The 19,445-nt window shown below is 27.5% G+C and overlaps 1 protein-coding gene across 10 annotated transcripts in view; it reads right to left on the reverse strand.

Annotated features, from left to right (window-relative positions):
• The window catches only part of LOC129984378 (voltage-dependent calcium channel type A subunit alpha-1-like), a 391,421-nt gene that overhangs the window by 96,908 nt on the left and 275,068 nt on the right, over window positions 1-19,445 (reverse strand). For all 10 annotated transcript variants that reach the window (XM_056094255.1, XM_056094253.1, XM_056094248.1 and 7 more), the window contains exons 7-15: window positions 18,284-18,507; window positions 13,642-13,745; window positions 12,153-12,268; window positions 8,444-8,503; window positions 6,779-6,883; window positions 6,191-6,211; window positions 4,040-4,124; window positions 2,553-2,680; window positions 1,014-1,126 (exon numbers count right to left, since the gene is read on the reverse strand). In XM_056094255.1, coding sequence (XP_055950230.1) covers window positions 1,014-1,126; window positions 2,553-2,680; window positions 4,040-4,124; window positions 6,191-6,211; window positions 6,779-6,883; window positions 8,444-8,503; window positions 12,153-12,268; window positions 13,642-13,745; window positions 18,284-18,507 — 956 coding nt within the window. The remainder of the gene's footprint in view (window positions 1-1,013; window positions 1,127-2,552; window positions 2,681-4,039; window positions 4,125-6,190; window positions 6,212-6,778; window positions 6,884-8,443; window positions 8,504-12,152; window positions 12,269-13,641; window positions 13,746-18,283; window positions 18,508-19,445) is intronic.

The raw sequence follows: 19,445 nt of genomic DNA on the forward strand, positions 1-19,445 counted from the left end.
ATATTACGCTTCTACATAATTAAAATTGAATTAAAAAAAAATAAGATACAGAATAGGTGAATGAAGCCTAAAACCTTATCATGTTACGGTTACAATTCTTTAAGAGATTCAAATATCCTTTACATTTTCTTAAATTTTAAATAATTATTAAAATTTTTTAAAACTGAAACAGTAATACATAAAGGTATTCTCTCATAGTTTTTATTACAAAGTATGAAAGAATTTTTTTATATTTCTTATTATAATTTAAGAACTTTTAGCACTTTCGATACCTTATAATCAGTTTACTTTGAAACAGAAGCATCAAGTTATTCATTGACCAATCTCTTACAAAAAGATAGAACTCAGAATAGTTTTCAACAATAAATAAGTCCTTAAGTTGGCGTAATTAATTATTCTTTACAATTTTTAATCATTCATGACGCAATTTAGAGATAGTATGCTAGCCTAAAAAGTTATAACTATTGATACTATATAACATGATATGAATTAAAGAAAGAGAATACCTAATTAACAGTTTATTTAAAAATAATGTTAATGAAACACATAAATATTTGATCTTCATCGTATAATCTTAAATAATTAATCCTTAATAATCAACTTCATTATTAATAACTACAAAAAAATCCAGGAAATATTTTATTTATAAAAGAATAAGAGGATTTAGTATTTTTTATTCTTTTAAGAGTGCTTAAAAGTTCATTTATTCTGACAAATAATACAAATCACTTTAGAACATTTATTGAAAAAGAATGTATCTATAAACACGAATTTTCAAAATGATAGTATCTCAAGGAATATATTTGATATATTCAATAACACGTTATATACCATATAAAATCTCAAAATGCTTCAAAGCTATATAGTATATTATGACAAATTCTTTGAAGTATTTTATTCGTAACTTCATTTTCCATTAAAAGAAATGGAAGTTCAAAGGCAATAAAAAAAAGGTATTGAAGTATACTGACATTACAAAAGAAATAATATTGAAAAAAAGAATGTCTACTTACAACGCAGTCAAATCTGTTGAAGGCAGATTCGAAGTATAGGCGAGGCCCGAGGGCATAAACTTTAAATAACATTTCACAGATGAAAAGTCCCAAAAATACAAATTCTGCATAGTCTGAGAAAGAAAAAGGACAGTTTCTTAAAAGCTGAACCCTGAGATTATTATTCAAGAATTCAATGATGCATTGTGATATAATACTCAACAATAAGCAATGTAATAATGACATTCACAAAAATACGGTATTTTAGATAATTTAATTACCAACGATTTTATAAATTGTTTTCAAAATAAGTTTGAATATGCCTGTTTTAAATTTAGATGAGATAGAAAAAATCTTGAAAATAAACCTTAAACATATTTATCAATTTTCTAAAAAAATTCAGATGCTTTTGTGTAATTCTGAATAACTGAGATGCCTATTAATATATTTTTTATTTTGCAGGATTTTTTTCATGTTTGTAAAGATGGAATCATATCATATATTAAGAGTTTTGAAACTTTTAATACTCGCGAATCATAATTAAAATAAAAAAAATACTTTTTAGTTCACTTATAAAAATGTCATTTAAAAATTGCTTTTACTATTTAGAATGAGGATTAACACGTTTTAATTTTTAGCACTTAATACATTTCTATGACAATTTCTTGAAAAAACTGAAATTTTTTTCAATTGGTTTTACTGAAAAACAAGGAATATTGAAAGCTCCCTAAAATAGGTTTTTTATTATAAAAATACTAGAGTTTAACTCATGGAATATAGATTTCAATTTTAAAAGCAATTTAAAGTATTTAATTCAAAAATAATAGGAATAACAGCGCGAAACTTCTTTGAATTATTTAAAAATTATTCAAAACTGTTAATGTTTATTCATCTCATAAATTAATTTCTCTAACAACGGTATCTGCCTATGATCTAATAGCATTGATATTTTTCAAATTAGTACAGTATGATTAATAAATGAAAGGTTCAAAATAACGAAAATAATTTTTAAGTAATAAAAAAATAGAATCCTTTTCTTTTTAGAAAACATAAATCGTAATATAATAATAAAAGGCAAGAATAAATTATCGAAAATAAATACAGTGGTTTTTCTATCTATTGCATTAGATAATTCCATGAAAAAAAAACACGAGCTATTGAAATTTCAATGTACAGAAAAACATATTTTAAATTTTTTATCCTTTTCTTGCAAAAATTGACTCGTTGTAAGTGTTAATTACTTTTAAATAAACGAGTTCAGAAATTTTTTATTGTATTAAAAACGGTGAAATTATTTTTATTTTCCCATCAAAGCTAATTTTTTAGCTAAAATTTTTATTTCATAAATAGAAATTTTATTCGATACACATAAATGTTTTTATTGAAAATCTGATTTCTGAAAAAGAAAAAAGTCCAATGCTAGATGAGATTTTAGCTCTAGTTTTAGATCACGAAAAAAAAAAAATCTTTCCTTCAAAACTAAACGTAGACAGCTTATAAGATAATAATAAAAAAATGGGAAGCTGCTAACGAAAATAGTATAAAATACGCAATACTTACATAAAAAATCTGACAGCCAATCAGGCTGGCCATAGTGATTAGCTGCTACGCATACAGTATTTAAAAACACTAAGACTATCACAAACCAGTAAAAGGCTTGGGTTTTTACAGTATGACGAATATAAAACCTGCAAAGAAAAAAAGTTTTTTTTCTTTTATTCCATCTATGAGATATAGCAATATATTGTTCAATTAAAGGGAAAAAAACATACATTTTAATAGTTCTAGAATGTCACACTTTAAAAATTTCACACGGTTTAAAAAAACACCACGCAACTACTTTCGGATTGATATCAGTCAGTCTAGACAGTTAAATAGCTTTAAATTATAGGTCATTAAATTAAATTATCCATAAATATTATATATTTTGATTTAAAAACATATAAACATTAAAATAAGGCATAAATCCGAGATCAACAATTAAGACGCAAAATGTATTTTAGGATTTTTTTTAAAAAATTAGAACATTAACTATTTCATCAACAACGTAAGAAATTTCACAAACAAATACATAAAAAAGCCATTATAACAGAATTCCGATAAAATAGATATAGCTGTGTAATAAAGGACTACTGCTTATTTTAGGTTCAGTAGTTTAAATTCAAATAAAATTTTCAATTCAAATTTTAAATTGAGCTGAGCTGAGTGCATATGCTATACAAAATTAAACTTATAGTAATTTGTTGCAATAAAAAAAACTATTTAAAATGTATCGAGTATATTTGAAAAGAAGGAGCTCTTAATTTATTTTGTGATTGAAGTGAAAACTATGGTATCTCAAAACACTTCGTGCTTCATTGTAAGAGTTGCAATTTTAACTAAGCAGAAAAGATTTTATTTAGTCTTGTTAATGGTAATGGAACATGACGTGAAAGATGAATACACTGATTATAAACTTATTACATAGAATTCTTATTCTACAATGACAGTAATTTTTTTTTTCTTTTTGTTAACATACTGAATCAGTGGGTAAGATTTTCTACTATGCAAAATTAATATGAATATTAATCATCAGTGGACTATTGCTGTTTGATTTGAAAACACAATTTTCATACAAAAGAAAGATAAAGTGCACCACAGGAGTGGCTGAGATAAAGTCACAGATAAATATTCAAAACGAGTGTCAAACTCTCCAAGAAAAATAATCACTAGATGTGAAAATGATGTAATCTTGAAAGTTAAAGATATTAGAAACAAATACAGTTTCGAAAAATAATTATTAAAATTTTGAGTGCGAATTTTCGTATTGTATCCAGGAATCACAATACATATTTTAAATAAATCTTGATTAATTTTTTATTTCTCTCAGAAGTAATAATATATTGGCAATGAATATAAAAACAATTTAAAACACATCATTTACCGATGCTCATTTTTATACAGTTGGGAGGTTATAATAGTGTAATTTTTTTATGTTAAACATAGTATATTACAAAAACGACATATCAGCAGAAAATAAAGCAACGATGGATAATTTTTTCCCTTACCTTACTCTCTTTTCTACTCGCCAAAAGGCTACACACGCTCCTTTGTTCTTTATTTTGGCTTTGAAATAGGAAGCCCTAGCCAAACCTGAAACAAAAGCGACATCTGTTAGCAACGAAAATACAAAAATATGTAAGAAATTATTGAAAGCATTTTAATTTTCTATAGATACACAATTTTCAACCATGTTAAAACTTTATCTTACAAAATATGCAAGTAGATAATAATATACAAATTAGTAAATAAAACCATAATGACATAAAAGGAATATCAACAAAAAATAAGCATTTTACTTTTCTCCAATTTAATAAAATTGGTTTGAGAAAGTTTTTTGAGTTTTCTATTTAAGTTTTAGTAATTATGGGAAAAAAATAAGTAACGCAATGACTTCTTAAAACATCGAAATGAGTGTTCCAAAATCTGGTTACGCATATAAGGTAATCTGATCACACGAAAGATTTTGTTTTTGCAAGAAAATGCAAATAATGATATAAAAAAGTGAAAAGAAATGAAAAAAAAAAGATTGAACAAGAGAATTATGAATTTTTTTATGCATCTCATAAATGAGGCAGAAAAAATTCGGTATGATTATAGAGAATTTGTGACTGGAAGTTTTGTCTTAAGTTTTGCAATTTGACATCACCTTTTATGTACGTTCATCTTCAAATCCTCCCAAATTCAAACACACACACACACACACACACACACACACACACACACACACACACACACACACACACACACACACACACACACACACACACACACACACACACACACCGCAGTTTCCATTTTCTAAAATCAATTATTTCCAAAGTATTTCCACATAGTCTCTTTTTCTGTATGCTATATGTGCTATATGAACTGCGCCTCTTTCTGGTTCATGATAGAACTCTAAAAGTGCTTCCTAATAATCGAATTTTTTACTTAGTAATGAAAATAGAATGATTTCCACTAACCATGGCTCTTTTCCTTTCTTAAGAATACCATTTCTATATATTTCGAGGAATCATAACTAATTTTTTTGAATATAGAGAAACAACAAAATGCATTTTAAAAGAAAAAAAAATGTGACTCAGTTTTCTTCTGTTTATGTTTCTTTAAAAATGTTTAAATTCATACATTACCGGTGATGTGGAGCTGAACGAGCAAAATAATATTTGACAGCTCTGTAACCAAAGTTTAAAAGTCTGGACCAGAATATCGTTTTAACTAACACCATTTACGGTGTAATTCTTCAACGTATTCTGTTTTATAGAAGAATTTATTCTGCTTTCTTCTGAAGATGCAATGTTGTAGGAATCCATGGAAAATTTTTCCAAAGGAGCACTTTATTATTACAAATATTTACAGCTATCAATAAGCTATATCCCAGAAAACCAGAATGCACATCCCAATTAGCAAAGATATTTTACGAAAATTCGAAATACTAAATAATAAATACTTTCGAATACTAAATTGGAAATTGAATTTTATCAATTCTAAATTTTTTAAATTGATTTTTTAATTGAATTGAACTTTAAAAAACCAATTTCTTTATTTAAGAATTGAATTTCCTAGTCCTTTGGTGTATTCGGATTACAAACGTTTCAAATGATCTGGCTTTCTATGTATTGAAAACTTAAAAAAGATTAGTAAATTCATTAGTTGAACAACATCTAATCGAAACAACTTTTTGAATACCTGTTTGTTGCATATGTACTTTGGTAGCCAAAATAATAGATAGCTTTTGTCAGAAGGTTGAATAGGAGACAATTTTAAGAATTTCTCATTCGTTTGACAGATATTGAATTGAATTCGTCGACTGATAATAATTTTTATTAGATGTTCTTTCCACGGAAAATATTTAGTTAATTTAATTATTGAAATTAGTTTGATGAGAAGCATGAAATAATTTTGTTAATTTTAGGTATTGTTACAATTATGTCTTGATAATTATACTTTAAAATGGAAATTTATATAATAAATGAAAAATTCAGAAGTACCAGTGCAAAGAAAAATACTAAAAATCCCATTACAAATGATTTTTCATGAAATGTGAGAATTGTATGAATGAAAAAATATAACAATAAAATGTGGATAATAAATAATAAAATAAAGATGTGAGTAATTCACATCATGATCTTTGAAAATCAAGTAAAAAGATTACTTACCCTTTAACTTTCCCTTTTTAGCTGTTGATATAATAATAAGGCAAGAGAAAAATATAAATTTAAATACATGAATGAACATTGTGAAACAAGCAACATTAACACACTAAAGAAATCCTCAACTGCCTTTTTAATATCATAAAGAAATATTCACGAAGCATTACAGCTAGTTTAATATAAAGAAAAATTATTTTTGCATTGTTAACAACATTTTTTTAAAAAAATCTTTTATTTACAAAAGTAAGCTTTCAAAACGGCACAAGAATTGTAAGAAAAAGTCACTATTCCTAAAAAAAGATGTTCCATGAGAATATAAAAATATTCTTTTAATAGCGATTTCAGATTCGTAAATTTGCATACTTATTTAAAGAAAAGATTACAAGTACTAAAATTAAGAATGTTGCTATGATTAATATGAAGCAAAAACTAATTCAGAAACATCGTAAAATATATTTTTTTAAAAATTGGGACATTTCTGAAATTAATTTAATATGTATACCTTTCAATCAATTTCACAAAGTGCATAAATATCATGCTTTAAAATAGAACATTCTAAATGCGAATCAAAGTTGCTTTTCTTCATTATCTTACCAACAGGATCACTGTCTTTGCTACCGTCGTCCTCGTCCTCTTCTTCATCCGTACTCTTATTGTGCATGTTTTTCATCTTCTTCCTTTTGGCAGTTCTTTTGCGTGCTGCAAAAATAAAAAAGATTCTAGAAATTCATCTTACAGACATCTATCATAAGGGATTAACAATTATCACCAAAGATTGGTAGTTCGCAAATATTTTTGTAAATTTGATAACTGGGATCAAATATCTTCAAAACTGACGCTTCATTTCAAACTGGTGATTTCAACATTTTTATTAATAGTTTCATGTTTTGGTAAACAAAATCTTCCGTAAAAATTATTGCTGAGAGAAAACAATGATGTTAAAAATATTTGTTAACATCTTAACTTTTCTTTTAACACTTTCGGTTCATTATGAACCACAGAAATTTTATTTGCTGGTTCTAGAACTTTTTTGTAAAATTGTTCATTATAATGTGCACAATGAAACACAAAATTCATCACAAAATAATTGTTGTTTTTTATGAAAATATATATGTACATGCGATTTATCAAGGTATTAAAAAAATATTAAAACGTATACTAGTTTAATTATAATATGTTTTCTTATTAAATTTCTCTTAAAAATAAAATAACTCCATTTCAATGAAATTCTGCATTTATTTAACATATCTCTTTTCGATGATAGGTAACAAAACAATTCCCCAAATGTAGCGCAAATTTGGAAAATTTATGCATCACATTTGTGGTTTTTCTCACTTGATGGCAATACCATAGTGTCACTACTATACAGTAGTGACATTATGTTGATGTCGCCGGCAAATAAAGACAAGTTTGCTAGTGGAACCACGCTGGACATGAAATGTAAAGATATAATAGCAGACTTTTACTCTTTCGTATAAGAAGAACATAACGGGAAGGTATTGAAATTTTCCAAATATTTAATGTTAAAATTCGAAGAACCTCCAAGTTTAGATTTTCTCTTTAGAAGATCGGAAATTTATTTTTGAACATTAAAAAAAGTTAAAATATTGAAGGACTTAATTTGATGTATGATCTTAAAACTACATTTAGAGATATTTGTCATTACAGATATTTGAACGAAATTGCAAAAAGTTGCTCGTCAGAAGGAAGTAGAGCTTCTTTTGATTCGAAAGATATGCAATACACTTCATTCAATTTCAAGAGATCTTAAGATCATCCACTTTAATTAACGAAATATAATTAATTACCCTATCTAGAATTTTGAAACAATGGTAGGAGATATTGGATGTCTTTAATATCCATATTTCTAGCATTTACATTTTTCTTACATTTTTATTTACATCATTCTTACATTTTTATAGATTATTTCCACATAATTCTTTGCCCAATAACAGAAACTCGAAAGAAAGTGAGTGAGTGAAATCTTACTTTCCGCGAAATTAATAATAAGAGTATTTTAGTTAGTAAGGAAAACTATTTTTATGGAATATGGAGAAAACTCACATTTTTTACAAATGAAAGATACACAAAAGTCCTTTTTTTACTAGTTAAAAGATGTGAAATGAACTGAAAAATAATAACAGAATTAAAATTTAATTGCATAATATTTTAGAAAAAGAAAATTAATTTTTGAAGCTTTTATGTAAAATATTAAAATTTGAATGAGCATTTTCAAAGTGTACGGAAAACGAAACCAACCTTCAATTATATGAAGTTTCTCTTCTAGTGTTGTTCTTTCTTCAGCTAAAATAACTTCCTCTGAAACAAACAAACAAAAAATGTAAGTCATATAAAGTTTTGGTTGTAGTATAAAATGTGCTTAAATATAAACAACAACCATTAGTATATAAAGTAACAGAATTATATCTTGTAAATTATCGTTTTCTATGGAAAGAAGATGATATCTCTAAATATCTGAAAAAAATACAGAAATCCTGAAAAGAATTTAATTTACAGATGCATGATAAAATGAATATATTGCTTTATATTAGAATTACATTTTTGTTCATATTCAGGTAATTACTATGTTCCGCTGAAAATTATTTGCTTTTAACAGAATATGTTCTTATTCATACAATCTTATATAACGTCAAGTACCAAAATATACAACTAAAGTTCCTACATAAAAATGTCTGCTTTCGGCAACATGACTTTCAAATGATTCAGTTTTATTTATGAAAAAAAAGATTTATTATCATTGTGATAAATCCTTTGTTTTCTAATCACCGCTGTGATGTTTATTTCAATAATGATTATCATGGAAGACTGTGAGTTAATGAATTTAAATTACAACTCTAGTTACATATACAAAATTACAAATAGTAATATTTACAATACTCTCATAGATCCTTCCAATTTCGTATAACAGGGAATATTTGCAATTGTATATAAGAAATAAACTGACCTTAATATGCATAAAAGACAGCAGAGCTCTTTTTAACTTTCTTGCATATGAAATATTCAAAAAGAATGGTATTTGTCAAAAAACTCCAACTCGAGAGTTTGACCAATTTTCTCATTTCAGATCTTTCTAAAACCGAAAAACACAGTTTTGGAATTGTTTCTGTCTGTCTGTGGAAACGATGATTCTAAAACGCTTTTCCTTTACAACAAATTTGTAGATATGTCTTAAATTTTGAACGAAATCTATTCTCTAGAACTTTGTCTATCTATCCGAAAACAAACGAACGTGAAACTTTGAAACATGAGAACTATATAGATAAGATTTAGACCACAGTTTAAACACATAATATGCAAATCCATATAAAATTTTAACTCAATTAGTCTACGGACTGACTCTCTGTATATCTGTTTTTATGAAACCATGGTAATTCGAAAATAGATAAATAAAGGTATAAAATTTAGGTAAATAAAGGTTCATATGTAATCTTATTACTAAAACTGTAGTTTCGTTTTGAATTTTGCTTAAAATTAATCACAAAAGAAAGAATTTCTTCATTTTACTACACAATACAAAACATTCAACTGTGGTATATTGGAAGCAAAATTCCAAGACTTGCAGTATTAACGACCTTACCGAAGGTCAATAATGCTTATGTGGGAAAGGCAGGATGACATTTGTATTTGAAAAAAATGTTCGAAAGTTTCTAGGAGATAACTCCCCCTGGTTAATTTTGTATAAGGCTTGTTCTCCTATAGAAAAAATAAACCGATCTTGATATATGCAAGAGATAGCATTTTTTAAGGACTTTCTGTATGGACTATATTAAAATATTTGATTAGTATCATTTGATAATTTGTGGCATTATGCTTTGAGGATACCCTCGGTGTTTTGGGAAAGAACTCTGTAACTTTCAGCAGCGGTAAAATGAAAATGATACGTCCAAGCAGGTAAAATGTTCTCATTATACTAACTTGAAGAAATTTTTTCCCGGCAGATTTAAGTGATGCAATCTAATATATGTTATTTTATTTTAAGTGATACTGCTTTTAAAATGCAGTTTTTCAATTTCGAAACCCCAAGATATTAGTCATTAGTCTAGATTTTATCAGTCTAGGTATCCATCGAATAATCTTAATCATTTACGAAATGCTGAGAGAGGTAAATTATTTATTGAAATTATTAAGGAAATAACACAGTTTAGTTTCTGAAAGTTATAGAGTCTCAATTATACGGCAAGAAAGGGTGAATGCCCATGTCAGATTGTAAGGAAAGGAAGCAAGAGCACGATTTACAAAAAAATACTTGTTTTTGTATTAAATAATATATTTCTTGGTGAATAGTATTCCAAGATACATTGAAAAGCATGTATTTCGAAATCAAAGAATTACAGTAAAAAATATATATATACAGTTAATTAAAAATAATGACTTTAGAAAAACAAAATATCTCTTGGCTTAATATAAAATATTTTCGAAGATATTGTCACGTAGGTTCTTTGGTGTGGAACTCAATGACACACACAAGAAGTAGAGCTAAACCAATTTTTTAACTCAACTCTGAACTGAGAACACAGTGACTGACAGATCTTCTGCTTTTATACTAACAGGGAAAGTTCCAGAATACTTTTCTGGAGACAGTAAGAAAAGTCCAGAACACTCGTCTGGTAAACTAAAGAAATGTCCAGAATCTTCTGGGACATGAAATAAAGAGAAACATAAAATCAAGGAATTAAATATTTATTAAAACTGTAAATCGCATTGTCTCTAGCGGGATTCGAACTTCCGATCTCTTGATTATGAGATCAGTGCTATCACCATTCGGCCATGGAGAGTCGACTACCTCTTTTCAATGCGGCATTATTAGCAAAATTCCTTGAAATTTCGAATTTTTTAAAAGAATATTTAAAGTTAAAGAGAAGCATGAAAATGTTTATGCATGAAAAGAGGTATCTATGTAATAATTAATTTCCACAATTTTCTCTTTTTTATTTCATCGTGAGATTTATTATTTTTCACATATTACCAGGGATATCACTTATGTGGAATGACATTTAATTAACTATTCATTGATACATTAGTACTGTCAGTTAATCAACTAAAATAAATGTAACTGTTAGATAAATTCTAAAAATGCAAAAATAGAGAATCTTTATCCAGAACATATAACAGTAAAAAGAAATTGGAAAATTTTAGTACACCAGGAAGTAAATTTAAATTTATTTATGAAATTCCATCTTAACAAACATGAAAGAAGTGAAAGAAAAGTGCTAAAAAGAAAGTTAATAAAATATCCATTTAAAACGAAAGTACGACAGGATTTTTTTTATATCTATAGAAGTTTCTTGATGAATGACAATCCCTCCCCAGTCCTATCCCGAATCAAATAAATGAAGCCAATAAACATGACTAATGATTGTTATTTATCGCAATTGCTCAAATCATCGAGATATTTTCTCCGTGTTATCTTATGATGTGAAGTTATGACATTTTTTCATCTCACAAGACACGCATTGTTTTTCAAAAATATGGAATTGTAATTAACGATGTCATCTAGTATTTGCTTGCTTGTTATTTTGCATGTTGAGCTACGACGCTATGTCTTTTTTAAATCATATAAAACAAGCATTGGTTTCCAAAAATAACACATCGTAATTATCCATATAATCTAGCGTTATCTTATGTTATGCTATGACGCCATGCCCTTGTTTCAGTCTAAATGCATTAGTTTCCAAAATCAAACTAACGGATGCACTTGAGACATATTATGTGATTATGAATTGAATCCATTTTTTAAAATTTAGTCATGTTCTTTTTTTGAGCAGCTAAGGAAACGCACGAAAAATTATTTTTGTTGATAATTTTTTTAAATTAGATTAAGCAAACTCTTAATCCAACTACAAAAATCTGATTTGTTTCAGTTTCTTATGAATGATGCTTTTCTTTTCAAATTCTTGATTATTTTATTATGAATTAACAAGAATAAATGAAGAAAACAAGCGCTTACCTGCTTTGCATATCCACTCTACATAACCATTCAGCTCTTTTTCTAACTGTTGCTGCCTTCTAATTTTTAAAAAAGTTTGTCTATTTTCCACTCTTTCCCTCTCTTTTGCAAACTCACTGGAAAAAGAAGTAAGAAAGTATTAAGGAAGTGTACGAAATGTATATTTTTTATGAGACAACCCAGATTAAAAGACAAAAAATTTAAGTTGTTTGAAATTTAAATTGAAAATGCAAATTTTATATTTCATTTTTAATAGCAACATTAATATTACTCCTCCTACAGATAGTGTTCAAATTGAAAATATTTTAAAATAATATCTTATACGTAAACCAAACAAGTTGAGCTTTAAATAATCGTAATAATAAGAGTTCCTTTTAAAGATTTTTTACAGGCTAATTAATTTCATCGGTGAGCTTTTTTAATAATGTTGAAGATGTTCAAACTGTAACATCATACCAATTACTAACATATTTTTAAAAAAAGTTTCTTTTGGACTTACTATAAAACTCACATTTTTGATAAAATGTGCGTGAATTGCATACACTTTGGTATTATATTTTTTTTCAGATATCTTACGCGCAAGTAAACAAAAGTAATTTTGCAAAAGTCTATTCAGCAAACAACTTTAAAGATTTAATTACAAATAATTTTAAGGATAAAAATATCATGATTTTTATATATTTTATATAATTTTATCAAATATTATCAAATATTTAAATATTAGACAGAGAAATATGCCTGAAGATTGAGGCGTTTACAAAAATAAAATAAAGATCCCTTCATTTAAAAACGAACTCCGTTTTATTCTTTTACAGAAGGAAAACATTTTAACTCAAATGAATGGATCTCATTTCGATTGCTCATAAAAGTATTCTTGAGTTATTTTATGGGCTCAAACTTCAACAGATATTTGTGTCAAAATTGACAAAAACATTGGCAACGTTTATTTCTGGCTACTCTTTTAAAGTGAGGAGGAAAACTTTATGCAGAAAATCGCATTGGTTACAAATATTTCAATTAATATTACAACTAAATTTATTTTACTCTTTTTAGTTTATAATAGATAATATTTAATTTTTCCCTATTATGTTATTCGATGTGTCTGTATAGTGATGGGAATTAACCGATTCTTTCAAAAAAGAGGATTATAAGAAAAAAAAAGTGTAAGAAAACCTTGCTTAAAATATGGGAAAGTGGCACATCTGCATTTGGTTAGCAGATATAAGTTATTTATGTATCTAAAACAAAATTATAACTAGTGAATATAAAAGATTTAAAACTTTTGATAATAAATAGTTTTTAGTTTGAATCCATAAACAATTTACAGCTTGAAGAGGGGGTACTAATGATTAACAGCTTTGCTTGCTTATAATCTGAGATTACAGATGTGTACAAATTAAAGACAGTGCAGGTTAATAGTTGAAATGTACAGTAACGTGCGCGTGATGTTTCAGTTTTGAAAGAATAAAAACTGCAAGGGGAAACTTACCCACTAAGAACACCGAGAACTAAGTTGAGCATAAAAAACGATCCCAGAATAATAAGAGGTACAAAATAGATCCAGTTGAAGTTACTTCCAAGCGCATCGTTAGTCTGCGGGAAAGAGAATAAATTCGTTTTTAAATATACAATACATAATACAGAGTAGTCTATAGCTATGCAATAAGGATTAAATCGTATCATAAAAAAGTGTACCCATTTCAGTATGTTTTGCTTATAACTCCTGTTTCTTATAAATAACTCACAAACTGAGAATAAAGTGAAAATGTGCAAGATTGGACCAGAGTAAGAGAGTTATGGATTCGATACATAATTCCTTAGAGTTTTAGAGTGCGTAGAGAGTATTAAAACTATTATGTCGAACATTAGATCCTCATTTAGTCTGAATTCAACACTATTCTATTCATATTAGTAAGAAACTCCTGAATTCAAATGAGATTTACGAAAGTGAAGCCCGGAATCGGATGAATAAGACATTTTAATTTGCTATGAAGTGTTTTTACATTACCATCTCTGTTACATGATTACGAGTTATATATAGAGAGAGTTCAGTCAAATCTTGTTAAAATACAGAATACAAATAATATTTTAGAGTACATAAATTTGAGCAAAGATTCCATATCTCTAGGATGTTGAATTTCTTTCAGAAAATTGTGAAAGAGAAAATGTAGCATCGCAATCGGTGAATTTGATTCAAAATAGGAGAAGCAGAACAAGCCTATGGCGCATGGTTATTGACAATAAGTACATTGGTAATTTTAGAATTGTGCATATAGCGATTTCCATGCAGTGTCCGATTAAATTTTGTAGGGACCTTAGGTAATAACGATTTGTAATCTTTTGTTCCCATCCAAATTTCAAAAACTATATATGAATTCATTGGATTTAATTTAATCTCTATATAAGGAATTTTTAATTACTATTAGAACAAACTGAAATAATAAAACATTTACTTGTGGGCAGCTTTCAAAGAGCCATTTATAGCAACTCTCATATAAAAATTAATGAAATGAAAATTAATTTTAAAAAATCATAAAAAAAGTGACATACACATTCTAAAAACTTAAATGCAAGATTTAATCGGGTTGCTGACTAGCGAAGCATTCAGTTAACTGAAAAATAACACTCTGAAAGCGACTTTGAAATATAGAAAAAATCTTAAGAAGAAAATTAAGAAATTTAAACAATACTTGATTTTTATTTGAATATATTTAAGTATATGAGCTAAATAAATCAAATTAAAATACAAAAGTAAGTAACCCTAAAACTACCGAAAAAATCTCAAAATCTCGGGGTCTTCCAAAGTTACGGTCTAATAAGTTGAAAGAAGATTATTTGATTACCCTAGTTAAAAACAAACAAAAAAAAAACAAGCCTGAGAGAAAGGTTTTGAAATTGGCAAATCCGGAGTCTTACCACTGTATTCATTGAATATTATTATCCATCTTGTAGGCTGTTTGACATAAAATTAAAATCTGAAACTTCCAACTATACTAAGGTACATAAAAAATATAAAGAAAATGGCGCAATCATTTCAAATTATAATAAATTTTACTGCAAACGTGGTATAAAATAGTGAATTAATAAAGCAAAATGGATAAGATGCTGACAAAAAAAAAGTTTATCAGCATAAGCTCTACTGTCTCTGTTACTACAAAATTTAAATCGCAGATAACTCAAATGGTATTTTAGCAATTAATGAAATAAATAATTTGTATTAAAAATACGCTATTGAACAATAAGCTAATGGGAAGATGGACTACTTTCAGCATAAATATTTAGTATGATTTCTCAGTATGCTGCCATTCCAGCATGCGTTCAAAGTAATGGTGTCACCGATCCACGTGTATCGTAATATGCTACTCGATTTTGTAATCTCAGGACTTTAAGAACATGGGTCATAACACGGACATTCTTTTCATGCAGGATGGCAGCACTTAATAAGTCATATTAAGTGCCATCAATGCTTGTTCAATGGAAAAAGTATTAATACAACCTCTCACTTTGGCATAGAGAATCAACTGTTATTTCATAATTGCTTATCCTCCTCTCTCTTTTAACATCAATCTACTCAATGTTTGCTTGTTGGGTTTTATTTAATGACAGTGTCTATCGTGCCTGTAGTTCTAAAAGATAGTATTCATCGCTATATTCTGGGTATCTGATTGACTAGGTGAACTTTGAGGAAGATAATAATGGCTTTGGAGATGAGAACACCTTAGCCATTCAAAAGGAAGGGTGGGGTGCATGAAAGAATAAATCTGTTGAACAATCCTTTGTGAGTAACACCCTCACTTTCTGATAAATTTTTTTCATTGAAGCTTTTATTCAACGAATGGCTAGTATATCATTTGAATAATCTATAATTCAAATATTATCTCACTTGAACAGAAGTATAGTATTTAGTTGAAGAAAATAACTTATTAATTAGATTATGATCGAAATATTTTGGCTTATAGTAATAATGAATCAGAAACAATATTTTAATGACGAAGTTTTAACAATTTCAAATGTAATACATCCAATCACAACTTAATCCTTTTTATTCTAAATTAATTTAACATTAACTTTTTAACTGCATTTTTGTATCATTAAACAGATTTTGTTGCAGAATCTTAACCGGAAAGAGGAAATTATTTATTGGTTAATTAATTCAATTAATAATTATTTAATTTTTGCTTCCAGTTACTATTTACTGCCCGCTATCAGAACGGCACTTTTCTTCTTTTGAATATATTATCATTTACGAAACATTTGATTGAAGCGGTACTTTCAAATACTATCAGTATGTTGGGGATTAAGAAGTCTTTTTATGATTTTTCCATGTGCATAATCATTAATTCAAGTTTAGTCCCCCCTCCCCAAGAAAGGCGAAAATATCTTTGAATTGAATGTAAACATGTTAATATTTCAAATGAGATCAATATATGAGTGGTTATTTCACTATTATTACGAAATATTTTAGTCCCCCCTCCCCCGAAGGCGCTGATTTGCTACCTGCGGAGATGCTATTAAATGTATGTTTGTAGCATCTGAAAAGTATAATAAGTATCAAATACAAATATTTACAACATTTAGTAGCATATCAAAAGATAAACCAGATAAGCTTATTAAAAAAATTGTAATACATACAGCAACGTACTTTGCTTTTACAATATTTTCTTGAAGAGTAAAATTGTGGAAAATATTCCTTTATTAGAAGAAAAAAAATTTTTTTTTGTTTTAAGATGCTTACAACGAATATTTTACAGAAAATACGATTCATTGATTCCAATTTTTCAATTGATATTTTTCTTAAGCTTAGAACTGATACGGGAACAAAAGAAGTACAAAACTGAAAATATACGCTATTAAAATCTTCATGATTTGTATGTAAATGCGAGATTTCTTAAAGTTGTCAGGCACTAATTTTTTCCGCATATATTATACTACCTAAAGAATGATAATACATTGAAATGGACGTACTTCTTTGTTTTGGGAAACTCTATATTTTTTACTGCACGTCTTTTTGTACAAAATTGCTAGTATTTTATAATAATTTAAAAAAGTTACGTGATTAAATGGTCAGAAATTGATTAAAAAGATTAAAGAAGATTAAGTAAAAGATTAAAAAGATACTGCGTTTTATGATATGATTCCATAGGAAGCCATAAAAGTTATAGAGAAAATAGTTTTTTCTTCAGTATTTTCTTAAAGATATCTTGTGTAGTAAAAGCTGCAAGCTGATAACTTGTATCCTTAAGTAATTAATCTTGGAATTATAAGATCGACCGATAAAGTCTTATGGGAAAAAAATAAATCGCAATGGCTTCGAGGAAGAGTCTCAGCTTTGGACCCGAAGATCTCGTTCAGAGAGGGATTAAGTCCTCAAGGGGTGCAAGTTGCAGTTCTCTATTTTTACTTCCCAACTAATATATTTTTTTATAAATATTTTTCCAGATATATTTTTATTAACATTTAATTGCTATAAAAACTGTTTTGAGTAATTGATTTTAACAGATAAAAATATCAAAACATTTAATTTTAGGTTATTTTTTAAGAAAAGGAGTTTCATTGTCTCGCTTGTAAAAATATTCAAAATAAAAAAATTAATTAAAAAAATTTTAAAAGCTCAATTTTTTTACTTTTTTGCACATGAAGTATACAAACAAAAAATATTGTATTCGTAAAAAAAATAAAGAAAAAAAAATCGATCGCAAGATTTTTATTCATCGTGAACACACAACAGAATATAATTTTAGATTTCTCTAATTCATGAGGAAGTGAAAAAAAATGATGAAAAAAACTGTCTCTTTATAAAACCGAAACAAGTTTTGAGAAAAAAAAATTAAATTATAATGGTTTATGAAAATAATGAAGGTTCTAAGAATCAATTTCGAAAAGTATTTCAGTATGAGTTTTTAACACACACTGAAAAAAAAACTGCAAGAGATTTTTAATTATTATAAAACAAGTGAAATTACAATGTGATAGACAATGGAGAGTAAAAAATTACCCCTTCCCCCCGAAAAAAAAGTTCTTCTTATATGAAATATATTCTAAATAATAAAATAGCAATGCTCTTTCAGAAAGATAAGCAAATGAATCAATACAAGCGGAATTTAATAATAATAAGCAAAATGAGAGCTCACCCAGTATAAAATGGCCGTCCAGCCTTCCATGGTGATGCACTGAAAAACTGTCAACATGGCAAAAAAAATATTATCAAAGCTAGTGATGCCGAAATTGGGTCCTATCCAACCCTCATCGCATTGTGCTTCATTTGGATCACAAGTGTAAGCCCCACTCGGGATTTTCTCGGGGTCATGAGTCATGTAACAAGGGGTGGTTTGGTCCCCCTCGGTAACAATTTCATCTGCAAAAAAGATTTTCAGTAATTAGTTACACCGGGGCCCAGATTTAGACGTCTTGTGATCGTAAGAAATACACATTTAACAACTGGTCAATTTAGTTGCATATTTCGACGCATTTTTAACTTAATCAGCATTATAATAATTCATTTTAGTTAAAGTTTCAGTAACTTTGTGAAAATGTGTATATATATTATGCATTTCAGAATTATAATTCTGAAAAAAAATAACCATAACCATTAGTTAATGATTTCTTTACTCATAAATATAAGCATTTAATTATTATAAGTGTTTATAAAGAAACAATACATTTCAAACAAATATAATATTAAGAATTATTATTTCCCATGATTTGTCAAATGAAATATAAACAGGTTAATGAATAATTAATATTCCAATATTTTACAAACAGTTATTACTTATACCTTAATTAATGATTTTGATTACTCACTTTGTACACTCATTGCAAGCATAATATTTTATAATTAATAAAGTAAGTTTTTGAAAATTTATTTATTTTATAACTAGGTTAATAGCATTTTTTAAGTGACCTGCCTTCGGTTCTTTCCCTCCTTCAATATAGCAGCCCTAGACAGTTGCCTAGTCTGCCTAGTTGGAAAGCCGCTGATAACTGAGAAGGCATTATATCTCTACTGTTTTTAGTTTATATTGTCACTGAGTGCCAAGATGATATTGGAAAACAAGATTCAGAAAGTAAGCAAATTTAAAAGATCATGGCCAACTGAAACAATTATTGTATTGAATCCACTGAAAACGAGATACGTGCATTCAGATACTATTTCAATGAACAGCATAGGTCTTGTGAGTTTAATGTAGATCCATTTATAATAGTTAAGATAGATTGAAACGTTCAGTCATACTCATAGGTAAATTATATGCCCAGTTACTTTTTATTCAATTGATTCTATCACAATCTCGAATT

Source organism: Argiope bruennichi, chromosome 9, assembly GCF_947563725.1.
Source record: "Argiope bruennichi chromosome 9, qqArgBrue1.1, whole genome shotgun sequence".
Lineage (NCBI taxonomy): Eukaryota > Metazoa > Arthropoda > Arachnida > Araneae > Araneidae > Argiope > Argiope bruennichi.